General features: G+C 40.0%; 1 protein-coding gene across 1 annotated transcript; it reads right to left on the bottom strand.

The window, feature by feature from the left end:
• Positions 1–4,438: 4,438 nt before the first annotated feature.
• On the bottom strand, positions 4,439–15,574 carry NLRC4 (NLR family CARD domain containing 4). The gene is made up of 7 exons (XM_015815999.1): positions 15,313–15,574; positions 12,866–14,845; positions 11,512–11,604; positions 10,063–10,233; positions 8,527–8,619; positions 6,750–6,914; positions 4,439–4,855 (listed from the first exon to the last, which is right to left on the bottom strand). The coding sequence occupies exons 1-7, from the start codon at positions 15,572–15,574 to the stop codon at positions 4,509–4,511; spliced, it is 3,111 nt and encodes a 1,036-aa protein (XP_015671485.1). The 3' UTR covers positions 4,439–4,508.
• Positions 15,575–15,787: the final 213 nt, after the last annotated feature.

The raw sequence follows: 15,787 nt of genomic DNA, 5'->3' as shown, positions 1-15,787 counted from the left end.
TCTCCTTTTTTTTCCCTAGTTTATCAGAAATGGATAAATAGCGCCATCTAATGTGTGAAATGCACATCAAAATTAAGTTTTATTAAGATTGATTTATACCGCACTGCTCACAACTAGATGTTTTTATTATTATTTATTGCTACTCCTTGGCGTTTTTAATTATCCTAATTTATTGCTACTCTTTGGCATTTTTACTAGCCTAATTTTAAGATTATTATTTTTAAAAATTACCTTATTTAAAAAAAGTTCACCCTTAAAATATTAGTAAATTATACTAGCTTGAAATACCTTTCCCCATCCCTAATTTCCATCCTTCCTCTTAGAGCAGGGGAATAAAAAAAAAAGTGAAGATGGTGGCCTCAACCATGTGATCAGCATCCTTTTCTACATATATGGTGATGTGCCCAAAAATGGTCCAGGTGTTGATCACCTGGTTGTAGTCACAATCTTGACATTTTTAAAAACACCCTACAGACCCAGCTGCTGCCTCTCCTGCCTCTGTTACCTTCAGAGTAAAACAAGACAAAGTCAAGCAATAGAGCTAAGGAGTAACCTTTCTCACCTATAATTGAGAATGAGAAAAGTGCAGTGTTACAGGATGTGGCAGTACACAATGTTTTCAAGGTATTTTCTGATCTGTCTAGGAATCAGGGGTAGGCAACCTTGGCTCTTTTATGACTCATGGACTTCAACTCCCAGAATTCCTGAGCCAGCTATGCTGATGGATCACCTTGTGCTTCAGGGGAAAGGGCTGCTTTAAATGACTTGAGGAAGCAAGTAAAGAGAAAAATCACATGTTAGGATCATTCCCCACTTGCACCTAGACCAGGGGTAGGCAACCTTGGCTCTTTTATGACTCGTGGACTTCAACTCCCAGAATTCCTGAGCCAGCTATGAGAGCTATTTCTCAGCTATGCTGGCTCAGGAATTCTGGGAGTTGAAGTCCACGAGTCATAAAAGAGCCAAGGTTGCCTACCCCTGGTCTAGGTGCAAGTGGGGAATGATCCTAACATGTGATTTTTCTCTTTACTTGCTTCCTCAAGTCATTTAAAGCAGCCCTTTCCCCTGAAGCACAAGGTGATCCATCAGTAAAGTTGACCCCCTCCCCCCAGTGGCTATTATTAACTGAAAGTAAATTGAGGTAGGTGATGTCAGCTCTCCCAGGTAAACAAAAAAGAAATGTATGAGCAAAATCTACTTTATTGTAAGGCTACATGAACAGAATCTTGCAAATCTGGAAGTATAAAACGTCCTGCCGCCAGTTTTAACTGTTTGATGAGAAAGGAGAGCTATTTCTCAGTTTCTTTTTGGGACTGTTAAGCAATTGTGGGCTCCTGCACAACTTGTCTGATTGTTTCCCAGGAACCATCTCTCCTTTTCTTTCCTCAAGGCCACTGATGTGTTCCACTACTCATGAGCTGGAAATGCCAAACCAAATCTGAACCTGAGCATTGAGTTGAGAACTACCCTCTGCCTTTTTAAGGAGGCCTATTTTCCTCGTGGCCATTATAATTGAGGACTACAAGTTTGAAATGTTATGACTCTAACAGCCCCTGTTGTACCATTTGCTCACTCAAGCTAAGTGAGAAGAGGTGATAATCAAGCACTCCATACATTCCATACAGCTATACTAATCCCATGCAGCTTCTGCAGTCATATGAGGTAGGTCAAGGCAAGGGTGAAATGACTTTTCTGCAGAAGAATTTTAATTAGCTAACAATCCAGCAATATACATCAATACCCCATGGTTAACAATTGCTACTGCTGTTTGGGACTTATATTTCAAAGTGGCTTTTCCAACATACCCTTTTCTCTTAAAAAAGAGAGATTAGACATTAGAACATTGGATAAACATTTAATACAACTACTGTAACCCTTCTTCTAATCTGATTAATAAGCTCCTAAGTAGCATTAAGGACATTTTTATTGCACTTGTGGGAAAGAGTCCAACTAAAATGACCCCAAAGTTCCATACCTCCAAGCAGAGTCAGTAATTTTTAACTGATGGAACAATGAAAAACAAAACAGTGGGAAGGAGGTTTTGAAATTCACAATTATCAGAAATTATTTCTGAAATCATATAATCTCTGAAGAACTTGTGCAATATTGTTTGTCTTGAAGTGATTGCAAAAAGATTTGTTCCTAATATCAGCAGGTGTACCTAGGATTGGTACAAGCCATTGTTAATTTCTATGGTCTGCTTGATTTCCCTTCTAATTGATCTGAGAAAAGGTACTCAGAACATAATTATAGAGGGACAAGGGAATGGCCTTGAAAGACAGGAAGAAGAATCACTACCAAGGTAATCATGAGATAAAAGGGTCTGAGTCCAGGGCCAGGAAAGTAATGTGAGTAAACATCATAGACAGGTCCCTCCCTAATTCACACCTTGACAAAAGGAAGGAGAGGAAGCACATTCAGACTTGCAAGATTCTGATACCACAGCTTTACAATAAAAGTACTACTGACCTATATTTCATTGGTTTCCTAGTCTGGTCTGGCTTAAAGGGCTGATAATAATGGACATTGGCACAGCATTATTATAGAAACCCAAAGGCTCTTGCTTTCTTTCTAACTATTTAAGACTTGTCTTGCAATCTCTATTTTGATTTCTTTCCATATTAATGAAGGTGCTTCAAAGAACCCCCCCCCCCCCAAGGCTCAGTGGAGCTGATACTAATGATTACATAGCTTGCTGCCAATCTGAAGGAACAGTATTTTTATTTGAACCTAAAAGAGGAAGGAAAGAGATTTTCATTGGAGAGCTGATCTTGAACAAGGAAATTCCACATATCCTTATATCCTTGGACTTCTTTCAAGTCTGCTACAATTAAGCAACAGAAGAAAAACTCCCATTCACTTAGCCAATGCAATTGCAGTTGCTGATGTGCCATGGCAGTCTAAGAACACCCAGAGTCTGATTGACGCAGAAGGGCTCCCACTTGAGATTAGAGAAGAACCCACTTTTCCTCCGTCAGTGCCACCCACACTGTATCTTCTTCCAACATTCACTTTGGGTGTCAACATTGACCCATCTCATTCTCTGGCTATCTAGCCCATGACTGGCCGCTTTAGGCACTCTGCAGGAATATCAACTCCATGTGCCCAGATGGTTGCCTGTATAGGTAACTGCCACAGGTACCCCATAATACAATGTACCAAAAAGACTCCAGGTTGCCAGGAGGGTGTAAGCTGCTCTATAGAGCTACTCATCCTACGAACGATGAAGCGGCACCTGGAGGCGAAGATTTGCAAGCTGTTCTCTCTAAAGCAGTGGTTCTCAACCTTTTTAATGCCGCGACCCCCAACCGGTCATAAGTCGAGGACTAAACCGGTCGTAAGTCGAGGACTAAACCGGTCGTAAGTCGAGGACTAAACCGGTCGTAAGTCAAGGACTAAACCGGTCGTACGTTGAGGACTACCCAACCGGTCGTAAGTCGAGGACTTTCCCTGCCCGGGAGCACCGCGCATGCGTGGTTCTGCCCCCTGCGCCGGCCGAGGCGTAGCTGGCAAGCGGCAGAGACGGAGCAGGCCGACCACCAGCTGGCCCAGCCCAAAGGAGGTAAGGCACCCGCCGGAAAAGGGGGGAAAAATGGCAGACAGCCTTGCTTGGCGACCCCCGTGAAATGGTCGATCAACCCCAAATGGGGTCGCGACCCATAGGTTGAGAACCGCTGCTCTAAAGTGTATTTCTTGATGCATTTCCTAGTACACATATTTCAGGATTCCTAATTTAGCATTATCTAACCTTCAGCTCAGTAAAAGTGTTCTTCAGTTGATAAATATGGCAGTTAAATGTAGGTCAAAAGCTGTCCCAGTCAGACTCTTATTTAAAAACAAGAAACTGCTGATGATAATGAAATGAAGCAGGTGGAGGAGACTAGGGAAAGAAAAATGAACTTGCTTTCTTTATCTCTCATTTTTATCCATAACGGGTGATAACACACCACTTCAAAATTTGCTAAGGGGTCCAGCTAAGCTAAGGGATGAGATCAGAGGCTTCAGTTACCTGTTTGTATTGTGATGTTACATTTCTTTCAAGAGATACAATAGTCATAAAAGGGAATAAAGCGTTTGGATTACTTTCATTGCACAATAACCTCTAAAATAATCTTTCTTGTTTTTCGCATCAAACGAAAGAGGGGGAAATTAAAGCACCAAAACACCAAAGGAAAATGTGCAGATATAATCTTGCTTATACTGACAGTATTAGAATTGACTTTCAAAATAGATTGACTACTATTATTAAAAAAACCCAAAGAATATTGTAATTGTTTATACATAATACTGTATATTAAAATCCAGATAAAAGAAATTTTTTATAATGGCAGCTTTCCTTCTGTATTTTTAAAAGTCTGTGCTTTTTCAAAATACATATTTCCCATTTTTTTCTGATTTCAAGTTTATATTCTTTTTTTTCTCTCATTTGTAAGTCTTTTCCATCTATTAGTTCTTCATATTAAGGTCCAGATGCTTAGAAGTGCGCTTCATTAGGGCTCTGGGAATGATCAGATTGTTGTATCCAGAAGTGGCTTGATGGAAGAAACTATTACTTGCAACTCATTCCTATGACTTTCCTTTGCTTTGTTAATTTCTTGCAGTTCATGTGTATCAAACTGCCAACCAGTCAGATCAATCTCTTGTAAACAAACCAACTGGTTAATTAGGCGGGCCAGTGCCAAGACTAAGAGGGCAGAGGGTGTGAAGCCTTGTTGTTGGCTGAAGTCTAGAAATGTCAGCTTCTTGAGATGTGTTAATGCCTTCAAGATAGTGAGCCACCCCTCACTTGTAAGGCAAGTTTCTGCCATGTCCAGATGCTGGAGATCTGTCAAAGATGCTTTTGCAAAAAGAGTACCTAGGAAAACACGTTTGAATTACATTCAGTAATTTCAGATTATGCAGAAAGTCTAATTGTGTGTGGACTTAATCATACGTATATAAATGAATGTTCAAAAATGGCCTACGCTGAATCTTAATATCAAGGAGAATACAAAGATAATGCTTTATATCTCAAAATCAAATCAATTAGTATTTAAGGTTGAAGGATCCTATGTGAGTATTCTCAAGAGCAAGAATCTCACCTCATCAAGGATTTGTGAAGCAGTTTTGTATAGCCATAACAGAGAGGAGATTTATATACTGGAACTATTTAGGGATAGGCAAAATTTATCCAACTACATGAGGTTTTTGTTATGATTTATTGTAGAGTGTTATTTTTATCTGAGCTGGCTAACATGTATGTTGCTGCTTTATTGTTTTTTTGTATTTTGTTATACCCCTAGGGTTGCTACGCAAGATAGATGGCTATTCAAATTAAAATAATAATTTCTGCCAGGAGAAAAGTCAAAATATATCCTTCCGCATGTGCCTGTGGAAGGCAACAGTGTGATCAGAAGGCCATGTGGTGCTAAACATTAGAGCCAATATATATGGACCTCTAACATACCCAGACTTTTAGAAAACATAAAGTGTAAAAGCAACAGAGTGTTTTCTTCCAAGATGCTTCCATAGACGTTTCATAGAATTATGAATCATGTGGCAATCTAGATAGTTTAGACTGTGTGTCCCAAGGAGGCCTATCATTGTATTTGGAATGGGACAACTCACCACAGCCAACTTGCTGAGGGACAACTCGCCACAGGACAATTTAACAATTCAATTTAATTATAAATAAAAACATTATTTTAATTTTTATCATTCGCTTTTCATTCTGTCCCTCCTTTTGCATCCTTCCTTCAATGTTTCTATTCCACCATTTCTTTGATACTAGTGTAACTCTTGTCCTGCAGCGAGTTGTCCCACGGCCATGGTTTGTCCCACAGTGAGTTGGCCCTGGCGAATTAATCATAGACCTCATTGTATTGCTAAAATACAGTTCTGTTTTTTCCATGTACCAAGTATGAATAGTAATATTTTGACTGTATTTTCATTGAATTTATTTAAAATATATTTTGTTTAAATATAGTTTAAATAATACAATTATATAAAAAATTGTCTTGTGCCATAACCCCTTTCTATCAAATGCCACCTACAAATAGAAATAATTTTACACGATATTTTGCAATATATCTATGATTAACTTGAGGAGAATTCACCTGGTAAACCAATAATGTAGCAGGAAAAACCTTCTGATTTAGATCATGCTTATATATATACACACACACACAGAACATCTGCAAAAATCAGCTGAGGTATTTGAGGGAGTGCCTCAATCAGATCTGTCCATCAGATCTGGCAGAAACAACATGTGGTAGGTTCTGTGTACAAAGGAATCTGACAGGAGCCAGGAAGAGACCCCATTCTGCCGCAGTGCCCATCCTCAAGAACATCATCCGTCCTGAGGTGAGATTAAGGCCTGATCCTGTTGGCCTTCCAGAGGAATCTGACAACATAGCTTTGTCATCTTGGCCTGGGATCTGGTGATGTAGAGTGCCTGATAAATGGTTGTGCTTTCGAGAAAATGAATAGTGCTTTCCCACAGATTGTTTAATGGTCTTAATATTTTCATTATTTTAAGAGTTTTTAATAAACTTTGCCATTATTTTTTGGTTGTGCTTGAATTATTTTTTTGATTGTTTATAAGCCACCCAGAGTCACAGCAGTGACATGGCTATATTTATTATATAAATGAACAAATAACCCTTACATAGGTTCAGAGCAATTGCTTAGACTCAGCATACTGCCACATTTGAGTCCTTCACTCTTGTTTTCATGTCTCTCTTTTAATAAATACTGCAAAATGTACTTACTCAGAATTCTGGCATCAGAGTTGGTAGTTCGCCATTTCTTTAGCCCAAGTTTGGTCAACTGTGGCATTCTCTTTAACTCCTCTAACTTAACAAGGCAATCATTCACTTCATCCACCCAAGGGAACATAAGAATCTTCATGTTTGGTAGGACATTTAAGCTTTCAACTAAAGAAAAGATAAATTCACCTTTACTTCTGATTACTGTTTTCCCTCTGTCTTTTTCCAGGATGCTTTTCTAATCTCCCAATGTAGCCTGCAATCAATCTGGGGATTAACCAAATCAGACTTAGTTTAACTCTACAGGGATCAGCAAATTCAACTAGAAGCTGCCATCTACTATGGCCGTGGTGGCGAACCTATGGCACACGTGCCACAGGTGGCACGCAGAGCCCTCTCTGTGGGCACGCGTGCCGTCGCCCCACTCCTAGGCCTTCAGCTGGGTTTTGTAAAACTTTTTCACTTTAGGCCTCCACCGCCATGTGCAAAAAAAAAAAGTCCAATCAATCAATCAATTTCAACTTCTCGCAGAAAAAAAAAGATCTTGCAAAGTTGGAATTGATTGATTGATTGAACTTTTTAGTCCCACCCAGTCTGCCGTTACCACCGAAGCCACACCCACCCAATGGGCCACACCCACCCAATGGGACACGCCTACCTGGCACCTGACAATACATAAGTGGATTTTGGGTTGCAATTTGGGCACTCGGTCTCTAAAAGGTTCGCCATCACTGTACTATGGCATCAATTAAAACACAGTCTGCAAATAAGTATTAAAGAGATATAAGCAATGCATAAATAATATGCTTTATTTCAAAGAAATCACCTGTTCAACATATGAATCATGATTTTATTCCCATTTTTTGCTGCAAAGAGTTCCCACATTCCTATTATAGGATTTTTCACCAGGCTATTTAGCTCACAAAATTTGTTCTAGGCTTGTTTGTCTGCAACTCTCAATCAAGCCTTCCCTATCGTTACCCCATTTCTGAAATGCATTCTGTTGAATTACTTTATAGAAAATGACCTTATTTAATAATAATGATGATGATGGTGTTGATGATGGTGATGATGATGATTATAATATATTTTATAGAATTTTATTCAATACTACAGAATGTTCGTTACTGTTTTAGGTTTGTATTGTTATATAGGACAAAGCTATCATATATAAAAGCAGCCAGAAAACTTCACTCATCCATATGCTACTGATTTTACCTAGCTGGTAATGAAATGTTCACAGGAAGCAAAATAAGCTCAGAGAATAACAAGAATCCAACAATTTAGCTTTGAACTACATATATTTTCCGTTCTTGCATATTTTTTCTTTTCAATCCAAGGCCCAAATTAAGATAGAGATTTGTTAGAGCAGTGTTTCTCAACCTTGAGCATTTTAAGGCATGTGGACTTCAACTCCCAGAATTCCACAGCCAGCATTGCTGGCTGTGGAATTCTGGGAGTTGAAGTCCACATGCCTTAAAATGGTCAAGGTTGAGAAACACTGCGTTAGAGTATAGCAATAGCAATAGCACTTACACTTATATACTGCTCCATAGTGCTTTATAACACTCTCTGGGTGGTTTACACTGTCAGCATATTGCCCCCAACAATCTGGATCCTCATTTTAGTGACCTCATAAGGATGGAAAGCCGAGTCCACCTTCAGCTGGTCAGGATCAAACTCCTGACTGTGGACAGAGTTAACCTGCAATATTGCATTCTAATCACTGCACCAACATTGCTCCTCTATTGACCAAGACACCAAAATTTATATTTCTTACCTAATTGACAAAGAGCTTCTTTTCCTCCATTTGCCAAAAAATTGTTGGATAAATCAAGAGCAGAAAGTTTGGGTAAATTGCAAATATTCTGAACTATAAAATAAGAAGCACACAGTGAATTAACTTATAGGTATGGGAAAGAGTATGAAATAAGATCATTAATCTGTGCTTTGTTAAAAAAAGACCACTGTGATAAATTGCTAATAATAACAGCAGCAACAACAGCAGTCAAATTATACGTATTTAATTGTTTTCTGGATTTTACTATTTGCTCAGAATCCAATGGGGTTGAACTAAATTAAATACAAAGGGATAAAGAAAAAGGTCTGAATCTGGAAGATCTATAGCAGTGGTGGGGAACCTATGGCATGGGTGCCAGAGGCGGCACTCAGAGCCCTTTCTGTGGGCACGCGCGCTGTCGGCCCAGTCCTAGGCCTTCAGCTGGGTTTTATAAAACCTTTTCGCTTTAGGCCTCCGCCGCCATGTGCAAAAAAAAAAAAAGGCTCAATCAGTCAATTTCAACTTCTCGCAGGGAAAAAAAAAGATCTTGCAAAGTTGGAATTGATTGATTGAACTTTTTAGTCCCACCCAGTCTGCCATTACCACCGCAGCCACGCCCACCCAATGGGCCATGCCCACCCAATGGGCCACACCCACCCGGCACTCGAGAATGCATAAGTGGGTTTTGGGTTGCAGTTTGGGCACTCAGTCTCTAAAAGGTTCGCCATCACTGATCTATAGGAAGAAAGACTGAAGATGAAAACAGAGATAAATGTCTGAATGACATAACAAGATACGATTTAGAATCACCCTTTTGAGAAACTGTCTTGAACTGATAATTCACAGACGGAAGGTTCAGCTCAAAGAGGAATGGGTTTTTTGGCTTTCCAGATATTGCTGAAATTTTAATTCCCAGAAACCCTGACCAACAAAGCTATTGTTAAAAGGATCCTGAAAGTTACAGTTTAGTAGCATCTGGAGGTCCCCAGAAAAGGGAAGCATTTTCAGATGGTCACCTTGGTTAAAAAGCCTGAGAACAGTAATTTCAACACATAGTGAGGATACCAGATTGAAGAAGGCTGATTTATAGATTGGGAAACATCAGAGTTCAATGTTGAATAGGCAAGCTCAGGTGGCATTCCCACCACACAGGATCCAATACCAACTAATATGAGCTTGGTCTGACACCTGTAGCAGCTGCCACTAGTGTCTTAGAGTGGTATAAACAGTCTGAACTGCATAATGTTTTTAAAGTTATTCTATTTTGAAATACTGTTCTTGTTCTACAGTGTAGCTTCCCTCAACCTAATGGTACTATCCTTTTTCAAAATTCACAATCAACAAGGCCGTTAACATCTAGACTAGAGAGTAATAGTTTTTTTGGGGGGGAGAAAAAGATCTGTTCTAAAATTTTAAGCAATACTATTTAGAATATGATTTGTTTTAGAAGTTTGGTATACCCCCAAGAATGCTGTTATTACTGGGTAACTTATAAATAGAATAAGGGGATTAAAATAACCAAAACATGGACTTTACCTAGAATTTCTACAGCAGTCCCCGAAATGCAGCAGTTAACTAAATAAATTTCTTCCAGTTCTTGAAGATATAAGGATATTGATTTTACTATACTTATCATTCCATCTCCAACATTTGTAAGCTCTTTCAACTGCAAGGAATTCAATTTTTTCAAATTCTTTAATCCTTCAGCTGTAAACAAATTGAGAAAAAAAAAGTTTTACTCTATTACAACTTGCATATCCATAACACTATAGTATTCCCTTTTTGAAAAAGCAACATTCTGCAAAGTGCAGAAAAGCAAAAGAAAGGAAAAACATGATGTGCCATAAGAAACAATGCTTGTGCCATATACATCCTTCCTTTTTAATTATTAACCAGTATTGTTCAATATGATGAACATTTTGCTAGTATACCTCAAGGCAACCAACATCCAATTTTATCTCAAACATGCATTTCTAAGCAAGTGAGGTGTCTAATTTAAGGACTGACTTGCAAACCAATCCAGTATATGCTCCCTATATCCTGCTAAGCAGGAGAAACCTGCAGTGTATTCACAATCACTCAGGATGCTTTAATCCAGACATGTCAAACACAAGGCCTGGGGGCCGGATGTGGCCCGCGAAGTGGTTTCATGTGGCCCACGAAGCCATCCTGGGAACAGTGAGGGAACGGGCCCCTCTGCCTTGGTCCTGGCCCAAGCCAGCCGGGAGCCAATGTACAATTTTGTGGTGGCCATCTATGCTGAAACGCGTTCAGTCTTAGCTCCACAAGGCTGTCTGGAAACAGCGAGGAACCAGGAGAACCTTGAGCAGCAACCTTGAGAAAGTGGGGCTGGGCTTGGTGCCGCGGGTGCTCAAGGGCCAGGCTGGGCATTTGATCTTTGTTGCCCAGGGCTCCGGGCAGCCCGCATCACCATCCAACCCCCCCCCCGCATGGCCTGAGAGGAACAGTGAGGCTCCTCCAGTGGACCATGCCTTGGCACTTGCCCTGGTCCCACCCCCTTCTGCCAGAGACCCTCATATCTGTCCCACTCCTGCCCAGGCCCCCATAGGCACCCTTGACACGAACGATGTAGAGCTGACCACACCCACCCAGTAGGCCACACCCACTCCATCCACGCCCACCCAGTGGGCCACATCCATCCTGGCCACACCTGCCCGGCCCCCTGAGGGCAACCGCAATGCTGATGCGGCCCTCAATGAAATTGAGTTTGACACCCCTGCTTTAATCTGTTTTTTCAGATTAAAATTACTTGACTGGTTACATACATGGTAAAATATTCAGCTTCTTATTTATACTAAATTTAATATTTAAAATTAAAACATGCAATCTAACAACAGGATAAAATGAAGGAAGAAAAAACAAATGGAGGAATACAAAATATGGGTTAGATATTATGAAACATACATTAAATAAATTTCAACAGAACTCTATAGGATACTTTGTGGGTTCACTCACTAAAGTTACCTAATCTGTCAGCAGTGTCCTCATTCATCTGGACATTATCAAATGTAATTTTTTCCACATTAGCAAGGGTAGATATTCCATCAAGAAGGCCCCCTAAGAAAAGAACATTTGGTTTAAAAAACTCATAATGGTATATAGATGATGGAATTGGATGGATGAATTGGCAGACAAGGAAACAGACAGCAATCTTAGACAGAAAAGACCTCCACCCCACTGTCATATACTTCTCCTTTCTCCATCCTACATCCAAATACTTCTCTATCCTTCACATATCTTCAAAAAACCTGAGAGTGATATATGCAAGGAAAAATAAAAGGAGGAGATTTTGAGTAAGCAGACATGTTTTCTTCCTTCCTTAAGCATTGCTCAATATCAGCGTAGCATCAGTTAAAATTGGTTAGGCTTTACCACAGTTTCCCGAGGGGTATTTTCAAAAGCACCAAAAGGCAAGACAAGAAACAATGGTTAGAAACTAACCAAGGAGAGAAGCAACCTAGAATTAAGGAGAAATTTCCTAATGGTGAGAGCAATCAATCAATGTGGAATAGCTTGCCTTCAGAAGTTGTAGAAGCTCAATTAGTGGAGGTTTTCAAAAAGAGACTGGACAACCATTTGTCTGAAATGGTATAGGGCAGTGATGGCAAACCTTTTAGAGACCAAGTGCCCCAAAACCATCCCGCCCCCACCCTGCCTGCCATCCTGTGCCCCGCCTGCCCGCAGGGCCACCCACTGCCTCCACGGTCCACAGCAGCAGATCGTCGTGGTGGCCCAGCAGTGCCATGGTGGCCACCCACACCCTGCAGCATCATCTGTGCATGACGGAGCGCGAGGGTGGAGTCTTGTCCCCGCTACCCGGCTGCCATGTGCTGTGCTGCTCTGCTGCTCTGCGCAGGCAGCGCCCGGAGGCAACTCTCCTCCGGGGGGCTGCTGGTGAGGGGGCCATGGGGGGACGCAAGACTGGGGCAATGGCACGTGTGCCCACAGAGAGGGCTCTGAGTGATGCCATAGGTTCGCCACCACTTGTATAGGGTCTCCTGCTCAAACAGGGAGTTAGACTAGAAGACCTCTGAGGTCCCTTCCAGCTCTATTATTCTACGTTCTATGTTCTATGTTCTAAGATGACTGAGGGTGAAGGTGAAGGATAGGAAGTAGTGGTAGGAATAGCGAATTTCATGTTGATATAGCTTCCTGCCAATTCAAATAAAGTTAGATAGCACTATAATCCAGCCCATGGAACAGAAATATAAAGGGCTATAAAGGGGCATTTTGCATGGAGGTCTGGAAACTCCCTAAGCAATATACAGTATCTGAATCACAGTAAACATGTTATTTGTCAATATTATTGTTCACATACCATGCTGGTTTTCACTTTGCAGGTCTTTTATCTTTATAGTTTTCAGTACCATCATTTTGGTTATCTGTTGTTCATCTTCCATGCTAAGAGGTGTGGACTCTACAATAAGATCCTGCAGATTTGTACAGCTATTGAGGACTTCCCTCAACTTTCCTGTGAGGCCAGCACATTTGTTGATGATCAGTCTCAGACTTGAGGCAGAGCAGCATATTTTTTCCAGATACTTAACATCACCCTTTTCTAATTGATTGAAATCTTTTAGTGTAATTTCTAAACCTCTGAGCTTTCGGATCCAGTTGAAGAATAAGGACACTGCCTTTTCGGGGATAACAGTTTTCCATGCTGTCCTTGTAGCTGATGAATTACCAAAAAAGTCTAATTTGATGACCTCTAACATACTTACACAGTTAGAAAAGTAGTCAAAAAACCCACAGACATAGGTGGGAATGCTCTGGGTGTTGATGTACAATTTTTTATCATGGAAGAATTCCTCAAACTCCTCCTTCACAGTTGTTTCAGAGATGCTTTCATAAAGGAATCTAATAGCACACTCCACAAATGAATTTTCCCGAGTTGCTATTAACCCTTGCTCTTCTTCAGCAATTCGTTCGTATTTCGTGAGTTCTTCTGGAAATAAATCGCGAGCCAAAGGCAATCCAAAAAGACTGCCCTGCTGATGAATGGCTGATAAATGCCTGATAATTTTTCTGGCGGCTTCAGAAGACGATCCACAGGTATACAGAAGTAAACTGTGGTAAGTGGTAATTATATCCGAGAAACTGCTAATCCTTTGGAGATAACTGAACCCTCTGGTTACTTCCTCATCCCTATGGGATCTCAATAGTCTGGAAAGTCTTCTACCTGCAATATATTCTTGGAAAGATTTATGAAAAAACGTATATGCTTCTTTTAGTCTCTGAGCTGTGTACTTGTGCATAAGACCTATAGTTAACAGCACTTGTTCTTTCACGCTTGAGAAATCCTCGGGATGAAAAACAAATTTTTGCTCAAAGATTCCATCCAAAGCTAAATTTCCACAGTGAATTAAGCTGAGCCGAAAATGTTTGTCACTTGTCTCTCTGATCTTGTACTTGTTTTTCTTTACCAGCAAATCGTATAAGGTGGAGAACAGAGTGGTTTGTGTATGTGGAGTAAAAGTGGATTCTCCCATTTGGATGGCACAAGCAATAATCACAAATAAAGGGGTCCTCATAAGGTTCTCAAACTGAATCCCTGAATTCTGAAAAGTGGAATCTAAACTCTCCAGTTGAGACAGCAGGCCCTCAGCTAATGTGGCTTCTTTCAATACATTTTTAACTAGTTTTTTTGCACTTTCCACTGTTAGATCACCTGTCTCAGCAATCAGCGACCCAAACAGCCTCAGTCTTCGAATTGACTCTGTCCTTGTAGTAACAATAACTGTGTTCTTGAATTTATGACTTTCTTTTATCAGCGCTTCTATTTCTGGGCAGCTCTGAGATTTGAATTCATCATACCCATCTAAAAGGAAAAGGACTTTTTCCGCTAGCAATTCCAATATCTCCATAAAGTCTTCTTTACATATTCTATAGTTCTTCTTAAGAAGCTGCTCACATATGGTCTCATATAGTCCTGCCTCCACCCCACTCAGGCTGATGAAGAAGACAAGCTTGAAGGGCATCAGAGAAGGATGATCTTCACTAGCCCAGAGCAAAGCAATTTTTTTGAGGAGAGTCGTTTTTCCTTTTCCAGCTTCCCCCTCGATGATACAGGGACTTTCGAGTTCATCTAAAAGGGCATTTAAAGTCATTTGCACCAATCGGGAATTATGGATATCTTTCTTCCAAAGCAAGATATCTGTATAGGTATTCTTCAAATTAAAGATGATATCAATTTCTCCACCTAGTGGATGAAAACGTTCAAAGGATGGATTCCTATATAAGCTAGTTAAATCCTGAGCCAAGTAATCGACATCCTGTTGTGTAACTTGCCCATCTGTAGCTAAAACAAAAGAGAAAGATCTGAATGCAATGTTACTAAAGGATATGATTTAATTAATATCCTATTACAATGCAGACTAAATGAGATCAGATAGAGGCAACCTACATTTTATACTAGATTTTAATTAGAGCTATTGTACAATCTGAGCTGCAAAAACCTTGATAAGTGGAAAACTTTTTAATATTTTGCTGCCATTTAGGAATTATCTGGATTTTTGCAGCTCAGATTTTAGCCGTTTTGGAGCCCACTTCAGGGGCTAGTTCTAACTTTCAAAAGCTTTCTCTGGTGTGGAACAGGATTCTTGAAAATTACTTTCTCCCGACACCACTTCTATCTTAGGCAAAATAAAAAAGGCTAATTTGTACTTAATAAAGCAACTAAAGTTGAAAAAGTAGCAATCTTAATAAAGATACTTATAAGAATATATATAATGATATTTAATATAAATTAATTGGATATCTACTCACGGGATCCCTGTAGTTTCTTAAACAGGAAAAAATCTATTTTCTCCAGTGATCTCACCAAAATATCACAGGCTTTGTCACCTTTTTCCAAAATGGAGCATATCAATTTTCTTGACGCATCCTGATTTACTTTTTGGCAAATGATACTATCTTTTTCTTCACGTGACAAAACAGATTTTGCAAAAAGACAATCTACAATTTTCATGACAGTTGTCCTCTTCATTGTTTGAATAAGCTGTTCACGGTTATTCTCCAAAAAATCCATTGGTGAGATCAGATGGTTCTTCGAGTCTGAATCTAATCAAGTCTAGGAGTGCACTGAATGATGAAGGCTACCTTGGTTTGACTGCAGTCTGAAGGTTCAAAATACAGCAACAGAAATTGTTGGTAATCCTAGAGGAAATGCATGGATTTTAATAATAAAACATAAACTTCACAAATACACACAGACTGAATTATTCCCATGCTATAAAAACTG

This window comes from Protobothrops mucrosquamatus, unplaced genomic scaffold (genome assembly GCF_001527695.2).
Source record: "Protobothrops mucrosquamatus isolate PMUCROS unplaced genomic scaffold, P.Mucros_1.0 scaffold393, whole genome shotgun sequence".
NCBI lineage: Eukaryota > Metazoa > Chordata > Lepidosauria > Squamata > Viperidae > Protobothrops > Protobothrops mucrosquamatus.
The sequence above is the reverse complement of the archived record's forward strand: the minus strand, read 5'-3'. Positions and strand labels throughout refer to the sequence as shown.